We start from the raw sequence: 18,756 nt of genomic DNA, 5'->3' as shown, positions 1-18,756 counted from the left end.
CTCCTTTGGTAAACATACCTCACGAAAATGAGTGAAACTAGTAAACGGACACCCACCTGGACAGAAATACACCAGACACAATTCTTCCAAATGTATTTTATTCCGTTTCATTAGATTGAAAGCTGTGGACAGAACAGCAAGAACGGCGCTACAATACCCCCCCTCCCCCCTCTACAGAATGTAGAAACCTTACCTGAGCCATACACTGGAGGGTGCAATGTCACAAAATATTCAGCTAGAAATGCAGCTCAACAGTAAAACGGATATGATTTTCATGCAGAATAAATGGCAAGTCATATACGGTCTATTGCAACATTTCTTTCTGTAGTTGTAGTGTTGCATCCAACAGAATAACGCCCAAGCCTGGTTTTGGGAGATACTCCTGTTAAAACCCAGGACCTGCCCTTTACCCGTTCAAAAGGGGTCATCTCAAAAGTCTAATGTGGCCCCCTCGCTTTCTCTCCACCTCTTTCCGCTGCCCTCGTCTCAACACACAAGACAAGTGACAGCAACTAGCCTCAGCTAGCATATAGCAGAACAGTGAAAGTGAAGGAAAGATGGAGAGGAAGCCACTTTACTCTGCTGAGACACCCTTGTTTCCTCCCTGTCCCTCCATCGGCTACAAGTATGAAAAGTGTGATGATGTGTCATTCTGTTGAAAGGAGCAACGCCATGGCGACACACACACACACTCGCCGGATGGTTCCTCAGTCATCCTCCACCGTGGGTGTGATGGTCACGCCCCTCCTGATCTGGCCCCAGCCAATGAGGCTGAAGACAGGGAGGAAGAGAACCAATGAGACAGGTGTACAGAGAAGGCTCACAATCCGATAAACATTCATATAACTCTTTCTGAGGGCTGATGTGTTTGTACGTTGTGGTATACTGTCTCGTTGAGCCAATCCTCCCTCCCGCCACTCCTCCTAGACTTACCGCCAATGTTTCTCCACACGACGGCTGAGGGCGATCTTCTCCCCCACCTCGGTGCAGACGGGATTGGTCAGAACGATCTTGGCCAGATCAGCCTTGACGGCGCTCACCCGCCCGCCTGTTGACAGCGAGCCGATGTTGACCATCAACACCTCGTTCTTGGACAGCTTCTGGACCTACAGGACCACGGGTAAACACACATGCCTTCAGTTGACCTGCCATTCGCCCTCTACATCCAGCTCCCCCCTCTTCCTCACGGATGTCGGAAGTCATAGAAACCAGCAAGCCACTGGGAAAAGGGGGAGGGGACCTTCGTCGACTACGGATCCCAGCATGCACCAGTGCTCACCTTGGCGGCCTTCTTGTCTCCCTCAGTGCGTACTCCCAGCAGCCTCCTGAGGAGGAAGTAGGAGATCTCCAGCTCTGTGAAGATCTCTGGCAGCGCCCCGACAGCCCCCAACACCTGACCAACCATACGGTCGGCTCTGCACAGGGTCGGGTCGATCTTGGTGCCGACACCTAGAACACACAAACCTTTTTAGAAATGCTTTTTATAGCCACACTAAACTGGCCAGCCCCTCAGAGGCCCACAGCCAGAATCCTCAGGACAGGCCCGGAGGCAGCTGTCCAGGCCAGTGAGCTCGTACCGATGAGGCCTCCGGGGGCGGCGTACTGCAGGTCGTTGTGCTCGGCAAACAGAGACACGATCTTGGAGAAGATGGGTTTGCACATGAGCTTCCCTTCGTGGTCTTTGGACACGATGCCTGGACGCACCTCCAGCTCCTGGCCCACCTGAGCACACACACACACACACAGCAGGAGGGCTGGGTCATTTCTGAGGGCGTGGTGGGAGACTTCCATTCCTGGTTTGGTGACAAGGCGGCAGATGGGCTTTACCTTGAGCACGCCCTTCAGGATACTGCCTCCTGCCACACCCCCTTTCAGATCGTCCACCTCACAGCCCGGCTTGTTCACGTCGAACGACCTGATCACTGAAACCAACAGAACACAATCCCTTGAAGACATGCGGCAGAGACGCTTATCAGTCATCCTGTGTGTTTCTGTGGGTGCGTGTGTGTTTCTGTGTGTGTTTCTGTGGGTGCGTGTGTGTTTCTGTGGGTGCGTGTGTGTCTTACCGATGAGTCTGGGCTCGGAAGTAAAGTCTCTGATGGGTACAGGGATTTTTTTGACGATGTACTCGCATACCACCTCGATATTGTACTTCAGCTGGGCAGAGATTGGAATGATTGGAGCGCCCTCTGCCACGGTGCCTGTAGGGAAACAAGAAATATGAGAGGACAGATCAAGCACACACACAGAGCAGTGTCAAGGAGAAATGCCCTGTGAACACATTCTAAAGCCACTTTAACATGCAGAGACCTTAAGACAAAGGGGGCACCCACCCTGTACGAAGGCTAGGATCTGCTCATACTGCTCCTTGGCCTGGCTCTCCTTGACCAGGTCGATCTTGTTCTGCAGGATCAGAATGTGCTTCAGCTTCATGATCTCTATGGCTGCCAGGTGCTCCGACGTCTGGGGCTGGGGACACGACTCGTTACCGGCTGGGAGAGGACAGAACAGGAGGGATATTTTAACACGGACTCTTGAGAGCATCTCCTTTCAAACATGTAGACATTTAATGAAAACTGCTGAGTCTGCTGTGTATGGCTTACAGAAACAAATCTTCCATTTCATCTGCGTTCTTAGCCAACAAAGAACCCATTTAACAAAGGCCTGCTTTGTTTCTATAAGAATATGCGGCTTGCCAGAAGTTGAGCTATTTGCAACCTGAGGAACCTGGGAGTTCTGCACAGAACACTTTAGCATGCCGAGACAGCTGCCAAACCCAACCCTGTGATTGTTCCTCTTTATAGAAGTGCTAATGCAGAAACATATGAGGCTGGGATTTGCCAGTCAAAGGAAGGCTTAAGGCTGTGGTCCAATGCGACCGCCTCAATCCTTCCTTTGATGGGAGTCACATCCAAATATCGGTGGAGCTGTCTCACCGATCAAGAGCAGAGCCGCGTCCATGACAGCAGCTCCGTTCAACATGGTGGCCATCAGAATGTCGTGCCCGGGACAATCCACAAACGACACATGCCTGAGACAGTGGGAGAGACAGGAGGATGTTACTGGAGGAAGGCTCTCCCCTACCCACACCCAAGACACAGCCTTTCCTTTGAGATTTGAGTTCAGCAGGCGCAAAAATGCCCCGACCGTGTGAAACACAATGTCATGAACTTGATTCATTCTGTGCAGGTACCGAGTCTTACCTGACTAGTTTGAAGTTGCCCTTAGTGCCGGGGATGTCTGTGGGGAACTCATCAGGCGTGCTGCTGCCACACGACCTGTAGCACTCTGGCCTGGGACAGCTAGGGTCGTCCAGTTTATACACCTGGGTCGGGCAGACGCACGAGGGATTAGAAGACTTCCGAGTTATTGAACTTTGATCGTCTGCAAGGTAGACTACTTTCATTTCTAATCAAAGGGCAGTTGACAAGGGTTACCTTTGCATTCGCATAGCCTAGTTTTATGGTAATGTTCCTCTCCAGTTCATTCTTGAACCTTACAGTGTGCACACCAGAAATTGCCTTGACCACTGTGGACTTCCCGTGAGCCACATGACCGATGGTGCCTGCAGGTGCAAGATGGTGTAGTTCAAGGAGTTAGTCAAATGTTTAACAGTTAAGATTTTTTTTATAAATAGGGTGGAATTATGTGATGTAGTTCTCTTACCGATATTGATTGTGGCTTGTCTGCTAATGATCTCTTGTGAGAGGGGGGTCAGTTTGGACACATCCTGAAGAAAAAGTAAATTGATTGGAATGATTCTAATTCTAATTAGGTTTCATTTAAACCTTAGATAATACTGCAGAAGAGAACCACAGACAAACTGTAGGCATAATACCAGATAAACCATCCATTAGTCCATTAATTGTTAATGTATCTACCTCGTTATATGCGACCAAGGATGCTGATAATAAGTGACATTATAACACCATGCCAGGTGACTCTATTCAGTGAATGATCAATTTCGGAGTTAGTAGATAAATTACTTTCAGTTCCGATCGATCAAAGAGAATGAGACAAACACGGGCTATTCAGGACATGAGGATGCAAGCTGCTGAAAACGTTGCGGCAGGTTTCCTGTCTATATTACTAACAATTAACAGCTGCTACATTTGATCGAAAAGACTAATCAACAATTATAAGACTAGGCGGATCATTAGCTTTTTTTAATAACGACAAGAAAACGGGATAGCAAGTTAGCTTCGGTGAAAGTACAATAAACGCATAGCTTCGGAGAGACCCCCACGCCGTTTAGTACTTCTGTCATGTGCCGGGCGGTGTTTCAACACCGGTTTTCCAACGCTCTCCCAACAACACCACGGTAGATTGTTTTCACCAACTTTACTGGCATCGGAACCTGAAGACGACAGTAATGCTACCAAAGTGATAAACACTCACCAGAGAACTTAGATCTTGTTTAGAAAGATGAGGCTGACCCAGCGTTACTCCAGACTCGTCACCCGCCATCTTGAACGAAAAAGGATTCGAGTATTGCGCAGCGATTGCCTGAATCATTTTCATGAACAAAAAAACCATCGACGTGATTTACGTGTTTGTATTTGTATACACAAATGAAAATGCATCGAAATACACTTTTGTATAAATTAAAGTATATTGTGAACGTTGAGAACTAAATATATGTATTCGTATTGGCTAATAATGAACAAAGCAGGACATGGGTCCTTACATTATGGATGATGCAATATTCTGATGCAAAAATGTACATTTATTTAGCCAAATAAAAGCTTATTGGCCCATTACGGATTGTGTAAACTGTCGTATATATTAGGTCTAATCTAATGGATAACGTGCTGTTTGACTACATAAACACGATAGAAGCCAGTAAAAACTTCTGATGCGTGCATGGGTCCGTCTCCTGGTGATGATGTCATTAAAAGTCAACGTTGTGCTCTTCTGTAGTTTCTATTTCGGATCCATAGCAAAGAGTATTAAATACTTATATACTCTGTCCATAGTAAGGAGGTTGTGTACGTGGTGTACACCAGGGACAAGTCTGAATTACATTACATTTAGCTAATTATGCTCACAGTATATCACGATATGGTACCCTCACATAGCCTACGTTTATTTAACCTGTCAACGGAGAGGATAGGGCCCTATAATTGGATGCATTTCCAATGCAATATGTGATATCCATTGCTATGGCATTGACCAGTGATATTAATATGCAGCATCCTGATTAATACAATGAAAATGATGAATTGATAAATCCAGTTTGTGCATGACAGTCATGCATCTTTCTATGGAGGCAGGCAGTTAAATCCAGACAGGATCTGCCAAAAAGTGAGTGTTTCATAATGCCATGTGGTGATCACACCTTTGGGTCCTGCTGTTTGGCACAGGTGCAGGCAGGACTCCCTGTTTTCGCTCTAAGAGACCACGAACATGGCTTTGACTTTTCCGTTCAGCCACAAATGTATTCAGCCAACACTATTACAGTATTTTTTTTTGATTGCATCAACTGGAAATCGAAGTACTAGCCTATCACTAGTGCAGGTTTTGGAGCAATGAATGATGATTGATTTCATGAAGATTGCTCTAATGCCTGACTAATTGTGGAAGGTCCAGGTTCATTCTGCTCGGAGTTGACTGGGTTGATTGACAAATCTGGCTGGTCCTGATGTTGACTTGTTGACTTGAAGACAGCATTCAGCAGGTTCACTGCACTGCACAACGCCCTTCAGTTCCGTTCGAACGGGATGTGACGCTAGTGCAGAGAATAGTATGGCGTCGGCAATGGATATTGACTCCATAGACAAGCTGTATTTTGATTTCTATAACATTTAGAGTCCAATTAAATAAGAGGGAGCGTTCTAATGGACTATAAGGAAATGCATTTTTACAGTCCGTTTTCTTGATCCCGGATTCATACCCACAACCCATGTCCGAAGGACCCAGAGCTGCTTGGTCGAAGAGGGGTTGTGGGGACTCGCATCGCCGAGGTGAGAACGAGCTTAGCTAGCCAGCTAGCTGACTAGCCAATTTTTATAGCATGCCATTGTAAGGGGACAATAACATTCGTAACCGTGACTGTAAAATTGTCTTTGACTAGTTACATGGAAACCTCAACTGAATATCCCATAAATGGCCGTAAGTGAAAATATAATGCGGCTACAGCTAGTTGTAGTACTACACAGCTAAGCCAGTCGTGAGCTCAGACAGGTTTAGCTAGGATATCAAAATGAGATCATGAGCATAGATACCTTTGCACATCTTGTTTACAGGCTTCCTACGCCATACAATAATATACAGGTGAACTATGTATATTTACACCTGTGGCCAATGCTCCCCTACGCTGATGATGTCGCTGCTGCGCAGGCTAAAGTTGCTGTTTGCACTTGACGCGTGTCGTGACCCGACTCAAATTTGGTTAATCTGCTTCAGTGCCAGCATTCATCACGCTAGAATTCACGTGGATAAAAGCACAGCTATCGAGCCAGCACTTTAGTTGTTTGTATGATGTGAGAGAGTTATAGGTTCAATCAAAACACTATTTTAAAGAAGGTTGTGTGCTGGTCATGACCTGTGTTTTTGTTTGGTCTGTCAGATCAAGGTAAACATAAGCAGAGGAAATGTGAGCGTTCCCTCACCGTGTTCTCTGTGAAGCCCGAGACTGTCCACCCGGGCCCAAAAAGGTACCGTTTCCTTGACAGTAACGCTTTCTTACTTTACATCTTGTCCACAATCCCTCCCCAAAGAGCAGTCACGTACCTGACCTATTACGAATGTTGAATGGAGTTAAACATGGCATCCTTAATTTTAATCAATGTGTAGGACCACTTTAAGACATATAGATCTAGTAGTAGAGTGAATGCATCCCCTTCCAACTTGCTTAAATCACCTTGACTTCTGAAAAGATAAGAGGAACATAATCTAGGACGAATAATTGCAGAAACTTTGAGTGTTAGTGTGCAGGTGTAGATTTAGGGTCTCCTGATTCTTAGATTCTCTCAGCATAGTCTGGCCAGGAAATGTTCCTAGAGGTTAGTGGGAAAAGTTTATAAAACAATGTTGACACATATGTTTATGGACTCAGCAGACATGCTTTAATGTGGGCATTGTGTTGGGTTTGTTGTCTAGGTGATTCACGCCACAGAAAAGGGCCATTGTTAGTTTTTTCCTGGACACAAGGGGCACTGTCCTCTGATTGGCTCGGACAACCCCCTCTGACATGCCCGTGGCCAATCAGAGGTGAGTGTACATTGTGTGTATGTGTGTATACTTGCATGCTTTGTGGGTATGAGAGTGTATTTACAAGTGATTGTGCATGCAGGTATTTGCGTAGGCCTTGTGTAGGCTGGAATTGCTGGTTGGTGTTTTCTTACAGCCTGTCAGGGATCATGTGTGTCTGCCAATACGTAGGGTTGGCATACTGTGCGAGTGTGAGGGCATGTGTGTGTGGGCCTGATGCTGTGTTAATGTGTTTGTGTGTGTAAGGGTGGGAGGGAATTCAAACATTTGTTCCTGTTACGTTCCTGACATAATTCAGAGACAAGCCAAGACACAGTGTCATGTATATTGCACGATATGGAATTATTTAGATTTTCTTTCAACGTTAACTGAGCTGTAGCTGATAAACAACCTAAAGCAACATGTACTGTTCAAGCCTGTACCACCATAATAAGCAGTCTAGGACCAGGACCAGTGTCATGCCACGGCCTGTAATTTGTCTTTTCACCTCTCTCCTTCCCTCTCACCCCCTCCTCTGTCGTTGTCCCCCCCCTCAGGTGTGTGATGTCGGGGGGGGACGTGGAGGTGTACCTGTCCCAGGTGCATGATGGGAGTGTGTCCTCAGGTTTCAGGGCGCTCTATGAAGAGCGTCTCCTATTGGACGTCACGCTGCTGATCGAAGAACATCACTTCCAGGTACAGCAGCAAGCATGAGATCGCTCTCACACAAACCCACACGCACTCTTACATCTGCCTGTGGGAATACACAGGAGTAATCAATGTGGTACAATATGTATTTAAATTGTGCTCAATTAACACGTGATCCTCTTCACTCCAAGGCCCACAAAGCCCTTCTGGCGACCCAGAGTGACTACTTCCGAGTGATGTTCACAGCGGACATGCGTGAAAGAGACCAAGACAAGATCCACATGAAGGGCTTGACGGCAGCAGGGTTTGGCCATGTGCTGAGATTCATGTACTATGGTTCACTTGAGCTCAGCATGCCCACCGTCCAGGAGATACTGCAGGTAAAACACACACATACACACACATCAAACATTTCATTTAGTTGATGGCACTGTCAGACTCTAAATGCTGTAAATGAAATTGAACACATTTCCTGAACAAAACCTCCCTCTGTCCACCTCCCTCCATCTCCACCTCCCTCTGTCCACCTCCCTCCACCTCCCTCTGCCCACCTCCCTCCATCTCCACCTCCCTCTGCCCACCTCCCTCCATCTCCACCTCCCTCTGCCCACCTCCCTCCATCTCCACCTCCCTCTGCCCACTTCCCTCCATCTCCACCTCCCTCTGCCCACCTCCCTCCATCTCCACCTCCCTCTGTCCACCTCCCTCTGTCCACCTCCCTCCATCTCCACCTCCCTCTGCCCACCTCCCTCCATCTCCACCTCCCTCTGTCCACCTCCCTCTGTCCACCTCCCTCCATCTCCACCTCCCTCCATCTCCACCTCCCTCTGTCCACCTCCCTCCACCTCCCTCTGCCCACCTCCCTCCATCTCCACCTCCCTCTGCCCACCTCCCTCCATCTCCACCTCCCTCTGTCCACCTCCCTCCATCTCCACCTCCCTCCATCTCCACCTCCCTCCATCTCCACCTCCCTCTGTCCACCTCCCTCTGTCCACCTTCCTCCATCTCCACCTCCCTCTGTCCACCTCCCTCCATCTCCACCTCCCTCCATCTCCACCTCCCTCCATCTCCACCTCCCTCTGTCCACCTCCCTCCATCTCCACCTCCCTCTGTCCACCTCCCTCCATCTCCACCTCCCTCTGTCCACCTCCCTCCATCTCCACCTCCCTCTGTCCACCTCCCTCCATCTCCACCTCCCTCCATCTCCACCTCCCTCTGTCCACCTCCCTCTGTCCACCTCCCTCCATCTCCACCTCCCTCCATCTCCACCTCCCTCCATCTCCACCTCCCTCTGTCCACCTCCCTCCATCTCCACCTCCCTCTGTCCACCTCCCTCCATCTCCACCTCCCTCCATCTCCACCTCCCTCCATCTCCACCTCCCTCTGTCCACCTCCCTCCATCTCCACCTCCCTCCATCTCCACCTCCCTCCATCTCCAACTCCCTCTGTCCACCTCCCTCCATCTCCACCTCCCTCTGTCCACCTTCCTCCATCTCCACCTCCCTCTGTCCACCTCCCTCCATCTCCACCTCCCTCCATCTCCACCTCCCTCCATCTCCACCTCCCTCTGTCCACCTCCCTCCATCTCCACCTCCCTCTGTCCACCTCCCTCCATCTCCACCTCCCTCTGTCCACCTCCCTCCATCTCCACCTCCCTCCATCTCCACCTCCCTCTGTCCACCTCCCTCCATCTCCACCTCCCTCCATCTCCACCTCCCTCCATCTCCACCTCCCTCCATCTCCACCTCCCTCTGTCCACCTCCCTCCATCTCCACCTCCCTCTGTCCACCTCCCTCCATCTCCACCTCCCTCCATCTCCACCTCCCTCCATCTCCACCTCCCTCTGTCCACCTCCCTCCATCTCCACCTCCCTCCATCTCCACCTCCCTCCATCTCCACCTCCCTCTGTCCACCTCCCTCCATCTCCACCTCCCTCTGTCCACCTCCCTCCATCTCCACCTCCCTCTGTCCACCTTCCTCCATCTCCACCTCCCTCTGTCCACCTCCCTCCATCTCCACCTCCCTCTGTCCACCTCCCTCCATCTCCACCTCCCTCTGTCCACCTCCCTCCATCTCCACCTCCCTCTGTCCACCTCCCTCCATCTCCACCTCCCTCCATCTCCACCTCCCTCTGTCCACCTCCCTCCATCTCCACCTCCCTCCGTCTCCACATCCCTCTCCCTCCCTCCCTCGCTCCCTCCACTTCTCTCCCCCTCCCCCTCTCCCTCCTAGGCAGCCATGTACGTGCAGCTGACGGAGGCGGTGGAGTTTTGCTGCTCCTTCCTGCTGGCCAAGATCTGCCTGGAGAACTGTGCCGAGGTCATGCGCCTGCTGGAGGACTTCAGCGTGGGAGTGGAGGGAGTCCAGGAGCAGCTCGACAACTTCCTGCTGGAGAACTTTGTCCCTCTGATGAGCAGACCCGACTTCCTGTCCTACCTCAGCCTGGAGCGACTGCAGGTGTGGAGGAACAGTCCCTGATTCCATTTGGTTCTTTTGTTTTCTTTTCTTTTCTCATTCTCCTAGCTACAGTAAGCTTTTTGGTCATAAAAACACTGTCATCTAAATTATGCATCATGGCTTGAGTGTGTTGTGTGTGTGGTGTGGTGCAAAGGTGACCACTGTCATGACCGCTTTGTTTCTTCCCCGTCCCCAGGCGTACTTAGACAGCGATGCTCTGAGTCGCTTCCCGGAGATCGAGCTGTACGAGGCCGTGCAAGCCTGGCTCCGACATGACCGGCGGCGCTGGAGACACACGGACACCATCGTCCAATCCCTGCGCTTCTGTCTCATGACCCCGGCCAACGTCTTTGAGAAGGTGAGGAACGCAGCTCCGCAAGGCCCAGGGTCCAACTGTTAACCCGGTTTTAACGTTCTCGCCGGTTCTAACCCTCTGGCCCCCACCTTGTCGCAGGTGAAGACCTCCGAGTTTTACCGTTACTCGCGGCAACTGCGACAGGAAGTGGACCAGGCGCTGAGCTACTTCCACGACGTCAACGAGCAGCCTCTGGTGGAGACGCGCTCCAACCGCATCCGCTCGGTCCGACCGCAGACCGCCGTGTTCAGGGGCATGATCGGACACAGCATGGTGAACAGCAAGATCTTGCTCCTGCACAGGCCCAAGGTGCGTGGGGGGTTCTGTGGGAATATTGACTGAAGCAATTTTTTTGCGCACAAATGATTGTTTTTCTATCAAAGTTGGGTGTATGGTTCTAATGTGCTGTGTGTGGGTGTGTGCTCCCCAGGTGTGGTGGGAGCTGGAGGGACCCCAGGTGCCTCTGAGGCCAGACTGCCTGGCCATCGTCAACAACTTTGCCTTCCTGCTCGGAGGGGAGGAGTTGGGCCCAGACGGCGAGTTCCACGCTTCCTCCAAAGTCTACCGCTACGATCCCCGTCAGAACTCCTGGCTCCGCATGGCGGACATGTCCGTGCCCAGGTCTGGACTACGTCGCTGTTCTCTACTTTCTGACCCCTAAAAAACAAGTAGCTGAGTTTAAGTGAGACTTTCTTTCGACTTTGCTGACACGTTTATGATTTCTTTCCAGATCGGAGTTTGCCGTTGGTGTCATTGGCAAGTTCATCTACGCCGTGGCGGGGCGCACGCGCGACGAGACCTTCTATTCCACGGAGCGCTACGACATCACGGAGGACCGCTGGGAGTTTGTGGACCCGTACCCCGTCAACAAGTACGGCCACGAGGGGACGGTTCTCAACGGCAAGCTGTACATCACCGGCGGCATCACCTCCTCCTCCACCTCCAAGCAGGTGTGCGTGTTCGACCCCGGCCGGGAGGGCGGCGGCGGGGAGGGGGTGTGCGGGGGTGGAGCGGGGGCCGCAGACCCACACAGGACACGGGGGGGCCGCAGCCCCCTCCTCCCCAGCACACACACCAACTGCTGGGAGAACAAGTCCAAGATGAACTACGCCCGCTGCTTTCACAAGATGATCTCCCACAATGGGAAGCTGTATGTGTTCGGAGGCGTGTGCGTGATTCTGAGGGCCTCCTTCGAGTCCCAAGGGTGCCCGTCCACCGAGGTGTACGACCCAGAGACAGACGAGTGGACCATCCTGGCGTCCATGCCCATAGGGCGCAGCGGCCACGGGGTGGCCGTGTTGGACAGGCAGATCATGGTACTGGGGGGTCTGTGTTACAACGGCCACTACAGTGACTCCATCCTCACCTTCGACCCGGAAGAAAACAAGTGGAAAGAGGACGAGTATCCCAGGATGCCTTGCAAACTGGATGGGCTGCAGGTGTGCAGTCTGCACTTTCCTGAGTACGTGCTGGAGCACGTCAGACGATGCAGCTGAGGTCTGGTTTATACACGCCTCCTTTTTTTTTGCTCTAGGAACTCCCACTAATATGACTGAGTCCTCCCACTAAGTCCTGGGACTGTGGGTGGTAGGTGTTTACAGGTGTGAAACTAATACTCGTATGCTGACGCTTTTAATCTAGAGACCAGTGCTTATTTGAGACAAAGATGAAACAATGCGCCATAGTTTTCTGTCCGTAATGATGGAATAAGGTTCTCTAGTGGTCCGTTGTGGTTGATCCTTTTCAAAGAAATACGCTTTGTCAGAAAAAAGGGAAAAATGTGAGGGGGGGGGGGCAGGTTTTCATTCTGCAGATGTATTTTTAATTTGTATGTGGACTACGGTCAGTTTCATATTTTACTGTATTTATTCTGTCTGAGATCTAGCAGCTCTACTCTCCTATAACTCCATTATAATCGCCAATGTGTTCATGTTCGTGTGATGGATCTCGTCTGTGTTCCCCATCCGGTGCCTGGGCTTGGGGAGCTGAAATGTGTGAGTGTGGGTGTTTGCCAACATGTATGGATGTGGGTGTGCGCACCCGTGCAGCTGAATGACGCATGTGATGAATTGAGAGGAAAAAAAAAATACACTACTGGTTGTGTGAGGGCTTCTTAGTCCAATACTGATGTTGACGATGTCATGATTGCATTGTAATGCTGTTCTGCTGCTGTGTGCCAGTCAGAGATGAAAGGTCAGGGGTCATTCACTGTTAAAGAGGACCCTTGACACCGAATGGCTACTTTTATTTATGTTTCTCATGCTTTTCTCTCTCCTTAGGCTTTGGATGTGGCTCCATTGGTATATTTTGTAGCAGGATCCATCCATGGGATACATTTCCTGGATAGTCTGTAAGAATATACAGCTTAATTGAACACATCTCTAGCTGGTTATACCTTTAGATACGTGTCTGGACCTAGTCATGTCTCTGGCTCTCTTCCTCTTTTAATATGTGCAACTACGAAAAGGGCTAAAGCACATACGAATGCAGTTCAGTCAGCGATGTTTTGATTCTCAACAGCTTCGTGTCACTGTGCATGTGTCACCATGCCGCTTTGTAGATCATTCAGACTTTAGAGTGCTTTGAAAGAGGAACATTGTGTATTTAGGCGCTTCAAAACATTTTACTCTCCCACCGTCATGCTTCCCTCTCTTCCCCAAGTCCTCACCAATTCAGCAATATCAAGAGAGAAGCTGATCTTACTGTCATCCCTCCTGCCAAAGCTCATCAAACCAGCGATGCAGTGTTCACACGGTTGCGTTTAAACATGCAGATCTCTGTGGTGAAATGAAATAGTTGACTGGTTCAAGTACTGTACCATGTAGAATCCTCAGCTGTAAGGCTACCATAATGTTTGCTCACGGGTAGTAGCTTGTTATCTGACGTGCTGCATTGATATGGCAAAGGCAGGTAGAGTAGAGAATAACCAGCGGGCCCATCCTCTGTCTCCACGGTGTCATTGTTTATTTGTCTGAATTACAGTCTATATATACCATTAACTATAATATATGCCAAAATTCAAGTCTTCAAACTGCTTCTTATGCAGCTCAAACTGTGTATGCTATACTACTGTTATTTTTGTTTGGGGCACGGCCTGTCATAGCTCAGCATTTTTAAATCCACTCATCACCCTTCCGTATTTCAGTAGGTTAAAATAATAGGTTAGGCTCTCGAGGATAAAACAAACCCTGTACGCTGAAAAAAATGAAATGAGAAGTATAATCTGAGTAGCCACTATTTGGAACAGTTTGTAATTTCTTGGAGGAAATAAATGTTCATACAGCTTTCCACTTTTGTTCGGTTGTTTTGTATTGTGTGCGCAATACGTGTGTGCGTCATGTTGCGTGCACGGTGAGAAAGCGGTTGTTTTGGTGTATTTTACCTTCAGACTTGCCGTAGAAATCATAGTCACATTGAAGGAAATGTCAAACCTTCGGAAACTGGTACGATGATATTTCTTTATATAATTATTTAGCTAAATCTGAGAATTCTTTGTTGCAACCATAACGATGCTAAATATGATCAAAACAGTGACTACTTAACATATGTTTGATATAAATAAGCGACATGAAAAGCCAGCACACTGGCTCTAAACAGCTAGTGCTACTAGCTAGCTTGGCTGTCAGCTGACGCGCTCTACGCATCCTAGCTTGCTTGTTAAATGTTACCTTAACAGATAGTAAAGGATTGACCACAATGTGATGGGCAGTTTTGCCAATTGGGGTTTATATGGGGGATGCAAATCATTAATTATTTCCTGAAAGTGAAATGCAGAAGAGCGAAAGTGGTACAGCATCCCTCATGCCCTTCCTTAGCTTCAAGGATGACAGTGGCTGCTCTCCTTCACCTCACATCTACCACCACCAGGTGTCGCTGCCCGTCGCAGTCCCCGGGCTTCTAGGCATGATGACTGGGACGGTACTGGCCGCCAGTGAGGTCAAGAAAGCCGCGGCTCTGAGTATTGAGGAGGTACAGTAGCTATGATTGTTAACCTGTCAAGTAACCTAGATAATGTTGTGATTTAATGAGCGATGGCAGAATGGAAGGAATTATTCACATCTAATAGAGCAGAACAAATAAAAGGTGTGTGTGCGCGTGTGCAGTTGCCATCCCTCTACACAGCTCCCGAGCCTCAGCTCCGGTATGTGGAACCGGAGGTTGGGCCAGTGGAAGAGAGTGTAGCATCTCTCAGAAAATGGGCAGAGCCTTACACAAATCAGTTCCAGGTAAATGTTTTTGGCACACCTGACATTACTTGGAAGATGTGTTGTGAAATATGAGTGGAATGTGTTTGTGAGTCCTGCAACTTATGGCTTTAATTTTCTTCTAGGAAACTGGTATATCTACCCTTAGCAAAGCAGAGGTGGGTAAGGCTGTGTTCAACAAAGTGCACATTATTTCGCACGTCATTTTTTGCTTTCTCCAGGTTGAATATCGGTTAAGCGCAAACTCAAATGTTGCCTCAATGTTTTTCTTCCATAAAGTTTTTTCCATATTCTCACATCCAATGAAATGCGGTGGATAACAGAGAACCCTGATAATGGTGTGAAAGACTTGACAGCTCCAAACCTTCCACACTTTCTCTCCCTTCCCTGGTCTATTCTGCTGTGGTACCCAGGAGTACTACAGGACAGTGGAGCCCACTGTGAGCAGCAGTGTTCAGACTGTCACAGACATCTATGAGTTCCTCAATGATCCTCCCACTGACCTTTACCCCAGTGTTGGGGTAGTCGGCTTCTCAGGCTTCCTCGGACTCTACCTGGCCAAAGGTAATGCATGCCTGCGCACAGACATACACACACACACACACACACACACACACACACACACACCAAGCCTGACACTCCTCTTCGTGTGTGTGTGTGTGTGTGTTAGGTTCTAGGGTGAAGAGGCTGGTGTTTCCTCTGGGTCTCATGGCCCTGAGTGCCTCCATGTTTTATCCCCAGCAGGCTGCCTCTATCGCCAAGGTAACAGCTGTGTGTGGATGGATCTCTGTTTGTAATGATGTGGGTTCCTCTCTTCTTATCTGGAAGGGCTATGGTTTCCTGCAGGAAAGGCTGGCTGTGAAGTGTGCGTGTGTCAAATGTGTAATTAGGGCTGTGGGTTACCTTGTCCTTTTCCCTTTTGCCTCGTCTGTTGAATGTTATTGTAGCCAGACAGATGTGGAATGGAATTTTGTGATATTTTCAGGTCTGAGGTTGTGAACCTTTCGTCAAAGTCACACCCACCACAAATACCCCCCCCCCCCCCATTTCTGATTTTTACATCAACTGTGTGCATTTTAACATCAACTGTTTGCATTTTTACATCCACTGTGTGCATTTTGTACATGCGTGACATCTTTGTTCCCTTTGTTCCCCTTTTCTTCATATCCCCTTTGTTCCCCTTTTCTTCATATCATATTCCACCTCTGTTGTATAGAGAGTCCAGATCCCCCCCCACACACACACACATACACACACATGCATGAATACACACAAACCACATATCTGACTGACTACAGGATACACATGTGGAAACACATGGGATGAATATAGAACCGGGAGGATGCAGAAGTGATTGCACAGGTGCTCATTGTTGGGAAGGAAATATGTGGCCATTGGGTGGTTGCTTAGTGGTTTATGGACAGCTGGTGGATCATGTGATTGTAATGGTGTGAGATATTGAGATACGATGGGTTATTTCTTGATGACAATAAATCAGTGTTTTATTGTGTGTTGATTAAGGCCAGACCTCTAAACCTTTCACCATATGCTTGTTTCCATGGAGCCATAATCTCGGAGGCCTCTTTATAATGTGTGTGTGTGTGTGTGTGTGTGTGTGTGTGTGTGGAAGCATGCGCGCATCCCCTGTGCATTGCTCTAATTGTTGTTTTTCTCTGTCTCTCAGGTGAGCAAGGACTCTGTGTTCGCCTGGGGTTTGCAGGGGCGTGGTGCTGTAGAGAAACTATGGAAGGAGTTGCCTTTCGCTGGAAAGAACGTGAGTTCCTTTAAAGCGCCTCTGTAAAGCCAAGTGCCATTAAAACAAGAGGAGACGAGAAGAAATGTGAACCCAGAGATTCTTGAGCAACTCTGGTAGTAAACAGACCGCATGGTTGTTTCCATCAACACATAGATACTAAGCAAGACTAGGGTTAGGTGACACTGACACCTCACACTAATGAGCAGCATGGCCTAGTTCTGTGGCTGCCTTAGCAGGTGGACACGTGTGCTTGTAAGTCACAGGAGTCATGCGAAGCGACATGTAAAGGGTGAAATCAATATTATCGAAGTGACTCTGCGACACTTGTCACATGAGCTGCTGTATCAAATGTGTGCGCGTGTCACTTCCTGTCCCTCAGCCTGAGAAGAAGGAGCAGCCAGGAAGCAGCAGGCCATCCAGCTGAGAGAGACGCTCTGGACACACACACCTGCAACAGTGCCACCGCCCTCACACACTCACACACTCACACACACGTCTCTGAAACATTTGATGATTGCAGGCCAACTTACTCTTTACGAGAGAGAACATTTTCTTTACTTAAAGCCTAAATTCTATCAAGAATAAGAACATTTGGTTCACACTAACACTCATATTCATATGGTTGTTGTGCACATCGAGATGGCTTTATTAGAGTTACAACCTGCTGAACCAGTTTCTCATCATGTCTACATGACTACACATGCTTGCCAATTTCCCATGTTGGCAGACAGCTTTTCAAATGGTTGTTTGCACTGGATTTGTATATTTATTTACAGATATATTATTTCCTTGTCCTAGATTCACAACAAGGTAAACTACTATTTGTATGTCTCAGTAAAGTTATATCCAGATTATTGTTGAAATTATGTTTTAAATGTGTTTGAAGGTGTAATTCATTGCTCATGCCTACAGTATTTGAAATATGTTGTCCCAACAAATGAAAGTAATATGGAAATATGTTTTTGTTTTACGTGACTATTTGAATGTAATTAAGAAAGTTCCATGCACAGTGACAGCATCAGTATTCAATATTCTGGCAGTTTCCATTTCGATTCCAAGACAATTACCTTTACTATCTTATTCAAGATGGTTGTTAACACTTATGTAAGTGTGATTACTTTTCTACAGGAGGTAAAGTTCAGCACTGTTAAGAAAATTCCAACTATAGTTGGTACTAAAACTCTTAAGCAAGCCTGTTCTGTAAATAAGCGATTGATCCAGAATGTCTCAAGGCAGGGCTGTAATGAGGTCTAAAAAGGGAGTCAGGTGGCTGAGCGGTTAGGGAGTCGGGCTAGTAATCTGAAGGTTACCGGGTCGATTCCCGGCCGTGCCATATGACGTTGTGTCCTTGGGCAAGGCACTTCATCCTACTTGCCTTGGGGGAATGTCCCTGTACTTACTGTAAGTCGCTCTGGATAAAAGCGTCTGCTAAATGACTAAATGTAATGTAAATGTAAAAAGTTTTATTGCTGGTGCAGGAGTAGAAAGACTTTGTCTGAAAAGGTTATCAATGCAGATAGTTCCCAGTTCCCTGTCCAGCCGTTTGGTCCTGCCAGAGAGGTCCGAGTTGAAATTATTGGAATATTCTTGAAATTTGTCTCAGCAACACATCCTCATCAGTATAGCAAAGCTATTTTTAAAATAGATGTCAGTATTTATCCCTTTGCCTAATTCCCCTCCAGCCAATTGTTAATCTGTAACTAGGTTGAGCTCAAGAACACAAACAGGGCAGTTCAAGGGGGATGAGTGCACTTGGCTGTGACCAAAATGCTCACTCAATTTTTGAGTGTAAATAAGGGCAAATGTAACTGTAGGGGGTTAAATATTGGCCAAACCACAAAAACAAATTCCCGTACGGTTTAAAGGAAGATGGGAAACTGAGTATTAACATGAACCGAATGATGCCATTACTTTACCATGATTATTGTAACCCGGAGATAGAAAGCAAGAGGTGAGGAAGGACAAGCCAGAACTGAAAAGGTCTCAAGAGATCAAGAATCCACAGAACAATACTTCAAAATGTCATTTATACTCAACAAATCAGACCACATCTTGACCCTTATCAACATATGACTAGCAAGCAAGGCTACAGTAAGTTACACAGAGGTGTGAGAGCCATCAAGTAGAGTCTCGTCCAGCAACTC

The 18,756-nt window shown here is 48.2% G+C and overlaps 3 protein-coding genes across 7 annotated transcripts; 2 read left to right on the top strand and 1 right to left on the bottom strand.

The window, feature by feature from the left end:
* Window positions 1–81: 81 nt before the first annotated feature.
* Window positions 82–4,506, bottom strand: eif2s3 (eukaryotic translation initiation factor 2, subunit 3 gamma). Its single transcript, XM_062480416.1, has 12 exons — window positions 4,399–4,506; window positions 3,667–3,730; window positions 3,438–3,565; window positions 3,204–3,325; window positions 2,937–3,031; window positions 2,334–2,492; window positions 2,067–2,201; window positions 1,828–1,922; window positions 1,578–1,722; window positions 1,280–1,449; window positions 934–1,106; window positions 82–771 (listed from the first exon to the last, which is right to left on the bottom strand). Exons 1-12 carry the CDS (start codon window positions 4,465–4,467, stop codon window positions 708–710), a joined length of 1,419 nt encoding a protein of 472 aa, XP_062336400.1. The 5' UTR covers window positions 4,468–4,506; the 3' UTR covers window positions 82–707.
* Window positions 4,507–5,398: 892 nt separating this feature from the next.
* On the top strand, window positions 5,399–13,941 carry klhl15 (kelch-like family member 15). Of its 3 annotated transcripts, XM_062479417.1 has the most exons (10): window positions 5,912–5,963; window positions 6,569–6,656; window positions 7,102–7,212; window positions 7,749–7,887; window positions 8,031–8,219; window positions 10,072–10,296; window positions 10,493–10,654; window positions 10,751–10,960; window positions 11,082–11,272; window positions 11,382–13,941. In XM_062479417.1, exons 3-10 carry the CDS (start codon window positions 7,193–7,195, stop codon window positions 12,145–12,147), a joined length of 1,902 nt encoding a protein of 633 aa, XP_062335401.1. In that variant the 5' UTR covers window positions 5,912–5,963; window positions 6,569–6,656; window positions 7,102–7,192; the 3' UTR covers window positions 12,148–13,941. The 3 variants fall into 3 exon arrangements, with proteins under 3 accessions (XP_062335400.1, XP_062335402.1, XP_062335401.1); XM_062479416.1 differs by lacking the exon at window positions 7,102–7,212 and having other exon boundaries at window positions 5,399–5,963; XM_062479418.1 differs by lacking the exons at window positions 6,569–6,656; window positions 7,102–7,212 and having other exon boundaries at window positions 5,403–5,963.
* Window positions 13,942–14,006: 65 nt separating this feature from the next.
* Window positions 14,007–17,553, top strand: apoob (apolipoprotein O, b). 3 transcript variants are annotated; one of them, XM_062479419.1, is made up of 8 exons: window positions 14,007–14,091; window positions 14,513–14,620; window positions 14,755–14,877; window positions 14,982–15,014; window positions 15,270–15,420; window positions 15,527–15,618; window positions 16,541–16,630; window positions 16,992–17,553. In XM_062479419.1, the coding sequence occupies exons 1-8, from the start codon at window positions 14,074–14,076 to the stop codon at window positions 17,034–17,036; spliced, it is 660 nt and encodes a 219-aa protein (XP_062335403.1). In that variant the 5' UTR covers window positions 14,007–14,073; the 3' UTR covers window positions 17,037–17,553. The 3 variants fall into 3 exon arrangements, with proteins under 3 accessions (XP_062335403.1, XP_062335404.1, XP_062335406.1); XM_062479420.1 differs by having other exon boundaries at window positions 14,009–14,094; window positions 14,519–14,620; XM_062479422.1 differs by having other exon boundaries at window positions 14,041–14,094; window positions 14,467–14,620.
* The last annotated feature ends 1,203 nt before the right edge of the window (window positions 17,554–18,756 follow it).

This window comes from Osmerus eperlanus, chromosome 15 (genome assembly GCF_963692335.1).
Source record: "Osmerus eperlanus chromosome 15, fOsmEpe2.1, whole genome shotgun sequence".
Lineage (NCBI taxonomy): Eukaryota > Metazoa > Chordata > Actinopteri > Osmeriformes > Osmeridae > Osmerus > Osmerus eperlanus.
Note: the sequence above shows the minus strand (reverse complement) of the source record. Positions and strands in the feature narration are given on the sequence as shown.

Coding starts and splice junctions, on each gene's coding strand:
- klhl15 (XM_062479416.1), top strand. CDS start 5,903: ATGTCCGAAGGACCCAGAGCTGCTTGGTCGAAGAGGGGTTGTGGGGAC. Junction 6,657..7,748: donor GTCCACCCGGGCCCAAAAAG/GTACCGTTTCCT, acceptor CCCCCCCCTCAG/GTGTGTGATGTCGGGGGGGG. Junction 11,273..11,381: donor GCGGACATGTCCGTGCCCAG/GTCTGGACTACG, acceptor ATTTCTTTCCAG/ATCGGAGTTTGCCGTTGGTG.
- apoob (XM_062479419.1), top strand. Junction 14,621..14,754: donor CGGCTCTGAGTATTGAGGAG/GTACAGTAGCTA, acceptor GCGCGTGTGCAG/TTGCCATCCCTCTACACAGC. Junction 15,015..15,269: donor CTACCCTTAGCAAAGCAGAG/GTGGGTAAGGCT, acceptor TGTGGTACCCAG/GAGTACTACAGGACAGTGGA.
- eif2s3 (XM_062480416.1), bottom strand. CDS start 4,467: ATGGCGGGTGACGAGTCTGGAGTAACGCTGGGTCAGCCTCATCTTTCT. Junction 3,326..3,437: donor TAGGCTATGCGAATGCAAAG/GTAACCCTTGTC, acceptor TGCCCGACCCAG/GTGTATAAACTGGACGACCC. Junction 3,032..3,203: donor GGCAACTTCAAACTAGTCAG/GTAAGACTCGGT, acceptor CCACTGTCTCAG/GCATGTGTCGTTTGTGGATT.